Genomic DNA, 6,014 nt, shown 5'->3' on the forward strand with positions numbered 1-6,014 from the left:
TGTATAAATTTAAAATATGGCAAAATATAATTTGCTCCATTTAGTCAATGGTAGGTACAACATTTTTTAATAATATTTTAATAATAATATTAATAGGTTTTATTACAAATATCACAAATAAAATCCATTTGTAAAAAGAAATATTGAAGATTTTCAAGAAGAAAAATTTGATACGTATCGGTATGGAATAGTACGTATCGGTATGGAATAGTTACGTACCGGCTCGCATCGAAGTCTGAGTCCGATACGGGTCCGATACGTATCGCTTGTATATTGCACATGTAACTTCTTAAACGCTCTTGAACTAAAATTTCTTCCTAGAAAATCTTGATTATATCGTAAAGTACAAAAAAGTTTTACACTAGCTAATATAAATGGAATTTTAGTATATCATATTCAGAAATTCCCACCTATTACGTTTTTATTATCTTACTTCAATTAATATGTTGGAAATAGGACATGTCTAAATACTCTAAATTCCTATGTCATAAGCGTGTTACTGTGTCAGGTAAAATGTATTTTACCAGTGACCTTAAATAAAATAGCATCATAAAGATAGCTAAAACCTGTTTAGTGTTTGGGTAAGAATTGGTAAGTTTTGAATACCACACCATAATATCGTATTTATTCAAAATTTTAGTTTGCCGCTTAAATCACTGATAATCAATAATCAACATGTTATCTAATATCTATGTTATGCGGACGATACCATATTACGCATGCGCACCATGAGCGGTGCATTCCTGTATTTAAACACCTTGGAAACGAGCAGCTTATCAGCGGCCTCGAAAGTATGTACAAGAGGCAAATACGGGGGGTCGCAATCATAATCGAGAGTTTAAAGCGCCATCTGTATAAAATACGGACTGAGATACAAAATGTGACGCTAAATAAAACCACTGGTAGCGCTGAAAACATTCGATTATGAGTGATGATTATAACAGAGGAACCTTTTGCGGGCCGTACCCCGTCACCCGCCCGCCATGTCGTTTCCAGTCCATTATATCTTAGTCCGTGGACTGTACTAAAATTGTTGATTAAAAAGTTCTAGAGTTCACTTTCAGATATTTGACATATTATTTTCTATTTTGTGACTTAGGTACTGACTTTGTGTACACACTAGTTCACTCACGACTCATTAGCCACAACAGTACTATATAGTGTAGTACACGTCTTCAACACTGACATGGTGACATATTATTATCACTAAATTATTGTCAGTTATTGTTGACTGTTGTTCATTACTCAGTTGTGAGTTTGTGAGGTGTCGCAGTCGCAAAACGTGGTTTATTTTTAATAGTACCTACCTACCTATATCTATATCAATATCGTAATCGTGATAGATTTAAAGTAAAAATTAACGATCTATTCCATTCTTAAGATTAATTTGAATTGAGTGTAAGTTGAAAATTATTTGAATATGAAAATATTCGAATTAGTTACTATTTAATTAAGTTTTTTAAACGTGTAGATATCTACCTAACTAATGAGTATGGAGGAACCTATACAACTATCCAAGAAACAGGTAGGTACCTACATATTATTTACTAAGTAAATTATATAAGTAGAAATATTATATCTTCGTGTAAAATATATTTTCACGCCTTTTCGAGTACTGTGTATTCTTTCTGGCGACGTACTCGGTACGCAAATTGGTATTTTGTGATGTTCTGCGTATCAATTTTAAATCGTTGATTCGAATTTGTCTCGTAAGTGTTACTTTCAGATAGATCATTTTTGTAAATACCTAGATAAAATGTATTTATAGAATAACTGATATTAAAGTTGCCGCATGCTAGTTTAGCTATTTACTTCTTACTAATTTACTAACAGTTATTCTATACGCTATACTTATGTTTTGATATTTGACATAAACATACCTAAACATAATACATTTTAGATTCTGAGCAGAGCGATGAATACATTTATTTTACAATAATGTGGGTTTTTTGTGTATGTATACACGATAAGTAGCCAAAATAATGTTTTGAGGATGTTTTCTGATAGCAAATTTGATCTCAATGGTATTTTTAAAATAACGCTACACCCACATGCAGCAAATTATACGCATAGGCAGCCTAACTAATGACCGGCGCCACCTAACCTAACCGAAAAATACCACATTACCCCCTGGCCCCTAATATTTGGGGGATGGGTAGTCCCACCAATTTAACATTTATAAAGTTTAAAAAAGTCAATATATTCAAGTTATCTATTTATAGATTAAAATCGATTTACAAATAATAATATACAGTATTCTGTATTTTCAGTACCTACCTTTAAATTTAACTCCAAAAATATTAATATATTATTCATCAATATACAATCCTAGATTACACCGTATGTCCATATGATAAAATTAGATAATAAATAACATTATATATGATGTGTTAGCATATTATACTGTAAAGAATAACAAAATTCTACAAATAGTAATATATAGGGATCGGATTTATATGTATTTATATAACCAAAATATGTATTTATACAATAAAAATATGTACATAAATATGTGTTAAAGAATTCAAAATATGTATTATCAAAAAAAAAATAATAATTAATAATATAATAAAATGTAATAAAAAATGTATATTTATCTAATTATATTGATTACAAACATTAATTAACAATCATTTTTAAATTTTCGAATCCAAAAGATCGCCGATATTGTCATAACATCTTAATAATAATTAATAATAAAATAAAATGTAAATGTAATATAAAATCTATAGTTATCTAATTATCTTGATTACAATTAATAATAACCTGCACATTTAAATTTTCGAATTCAAAAGATTGTCGATATAATATATAGTCATGATAACCTTTCAATTATTCTAAATCTGAAGACATTAAAACAGTATAATTGTATAAATATGTGAGAAAAAATTAAATAATTATTGTGAAATATGTAAAAACATGTATTTATGACAAAATATGTAAAAATATGTAAAATCAAATATAGCTCGTTTTATCAAAAATATCGTGAAACAAATTTATCACTTGCCGAAATTAGTTTATCATGTCACAGAGAAAATATGTATTTACATATAAATCCGAGCCCTAGTAATATATAATAAAACAATACATATATCATTGATTTGTCCTTGGACGCTTATATAAATTTGGAATTTAAATCCTTGGAATGTACAAACATGGAATGTACAAAAATGTTCCTACAAAAAGAAGACTCGTTCTTTGATGTATGTATGTTATGGGACGCCTATATAAATCTGGATTCGATGAAAAATAATACAACAGTTAACAATAATAATATGTCAATATCCAATAATAGATGCGATCATGCGAACCGTACCGTCGTCTGTCTTTATAGACTAGGGTATTCCGAGAACTGGCGGGGTCGTCACCACCACTCCGTGTTCGACTACTGTAATTATTTGTTTTCAATAGTTATAAAAATAATTCATATTTCTCAAAAATTGTACCAGTTGGCAGTTACCCGCATAATATTATTTTCGGGATTTGTGATAGAATCATAAATCAATTCGACAATGCAATATAATATTATTATAACTAAATAAACAATGCATGACATTTTTTTTTTCTGAATAAAAGTTGTAAACCACAAGATTTAAAACTTGGTTGACCGGTGCCTTTCGAAAATTGCAGGGGCAGCCCAGGCACCCTAGGCACCCACCGTAGACACGCTTATGATTATACACTCATATTTTACTTGCTTTTCAATTAAAATCTAAAAAAAACCCTATGACGTTCACTAGATATAACCTTTAAATTGTATAAACTGTCAATTCACTCTAATTTTTAAACCAACAGAGCTAAACAAAGCCGAGAGTACAATTTGCAATGTTCTTCATTTGCACTTCTGCGTTTGCAAGACAAAGAGAATGGAAGCATTAAGATGTAAAAATATAATTCCCATTCTTTTTAAAAGCATCGGGAAAATAAAAATAAAAATAATGTAAAAACCGAAATTTATTCTCAAAACCTTCGACAATATCGATTTTGTTTTTCGTTGTTGTAGGTAACTCAAAAATGAATTACCTATGATAAACTTGAAATGTTCACCAACATTTATTACTAACATTTTTTACAGGTACCATGATAATATTTTCAAAATATTTTGACCCTTTTTGGGATATTTATAAATATTTGAAATATTCTTCTTTTTTTTTTTATGTCGATGTAAAATGTACGCCCGGTTAATAAGTTTGAAAATTTAATTTAAGGTTCCTCATAAGTTGTACGTATACGATTTAAAAATTATCCAATAATATATTATAGTGACAATGTTTTTTTATAAGCGTTCATATTTAGAATTTTGACGTAAATTCACGTAAAATGTGAATTTTGATCGTGAAATTTTGCAAATTATTTTGTAGTTAGTAATTTATAAAATTTAAAATTTATATAGGTAAAGATCGAAAATTTAAAACAAGATTTCCCATAATTATAATAGTTCATATTGTAACCGAAATGTTTACGAATACAGCAATTATAACTAAATTTTTTTTTTTTTAATAGAAAATATACAATCTATACAATATAGCATAATAAGTATATGTGAAAAGAGTAGTTATACATGAAAAGACTTGATTAAGAAATCACCCTATGGTAACCCTATGAAATTGAAGATAGGAAGGTGGGAGTGTAACTAAATTAAAAAATGAAAAAAAAAATGAACTTTAACATTTAAATAAAATATAAATCACACTAATTATTTATGAAAATATTTGTTATATAAATTACAAAAAAAAATATATTAATAATTCTTTTTAGACGATATTTGACATCTCTTTTTTCCCACTAATTTCGGGAGAAATGTTTGACGAAGCCACTTTTAATACTGCATTTCGGTGTGTGTCGGTTAATCTGGATCTAACGGGTGGTTTATTACTGTTCATTATTGAAAAAAGTTGCTCGCATTAATAAGTACTACTAAACATAGAAATAATAATTTTACTAGCAAATCTACAAGTATCTACATATCGTATTGGCAAAATGGTAAAAATGAGGAACACCAACCTCATCGAATTAATTTTTTAAATTTGAATTATTTTGAATTTCGATCAGTAAACATTATCTGTTGTTTTTTATACCCTGAACTCTCAGTTTTTCTTGCCTTAATAACCCTCAAGGCCGGATTAAGGGGGGGGGGGGGTCTAGCCTCAAGTACCAAAATGAAAGGGGCCCAAACAATTTTAAGCTGATACACATTTTTCAGTGATTTTAAAGAATAGTTTTTCTATATTCTAAAACCAATTTTTTTTATCGACAAAAGTCGTAGTAATAAAAGGAAAAAACAAATTTCGAGTACAGACACATGTATTCGAGCATATATTTGTTATTGATAAATTTGTATCAGAAGTCAGAACTAAACAAAAGAATTTCCGCTTATGATATGTTGATGATCATTTTTTATTTATACTCACTTATTGAAAATCTATGACAAATTGATTTGAGTGTCTCAACATTTATTTTAAAGTATAAAAAGGTGGGTAAGTGGATGTCGCTCTGCTGTACAGTAGGTTAGAAGTGGGTCACTGTATAATGGACAGTATTAAATTTGAATTCAATGATATAATATCACTGTATAAGAAAAACGATTCTGAGCGGAGACGGTATATCAGTCTATGTATTAGACATATATATACTTATCTATGGTATTAAAAAAAAATTGACCTATAATAGGTACCTATAATAAATTCCAAATTAATCATATCATAATATCTATTAGGTACTTATAACGCGTTATACATCAACAAAAAACCGTGGTACTATCATAGATATATAATAGTATACTTTAGAAGTTTCAAGTATACCCAAGAATAATATTATACAATCACAACAAAATAACTAAAATAGTTATTCTAGGTTTTTAATATGTAATTTCGTCCAAATTTGTACTTAAAATGACTATAAAAGTAAACTGTGTTAATGTATTTTTTAGATTTTTTGGTAACAGAATTAATTACTTACGTGGAATCTTGTTTTAAATTTTCAATTCTAAGATACAAAAATTGAACATTTTATAA

General features: G+C 28.3%; 1 protein-coding gene across 1 annotated transcript in view; it reads left to right on the forward strand.

The window, feature by feature from the left end:
* The first annotated feature begins 1,000 nt into the window (after positions 1-1,000).
* LOC100162774 (scoloptoxin SSD14) overlaps positions 1,001-6,014 on the forward strand; it is a 29,413-nt gene continuing 24,399 nt past the window's right edge. The window contains exons 1-2 of the mRNA XM_029488053.1: positions 1,001-1,398; positions 1,472-1,525. Of these exons, the coding sequence (XP_029343913.1) occupies positions 1,487-1,525 (39 nt within the window). The 5' untranslated portion in view covers positions 1,001-1,398; positions 1,472-1,486. The remainder of the gene's footprint in view (positions 1,399-1,471; positions 1,526-6,014) is intronic.

This window comes from Acyrthosiphon pisum, chromosome A1 (genome assembly GCF_005508785.2).
Source record: "Acyrthosiphon pisum isolate AL4f chromosome A1, pea_aphid_22Mar2018_4r6ur, whole genome shotgun sequence".
Lineage (NCBI taxonomy): Eukaryota > Metazoa > Arthropoda > Insecta > Hemiptera > Aphididae > Acyrthosiphon > Acyrthosiphon pisum.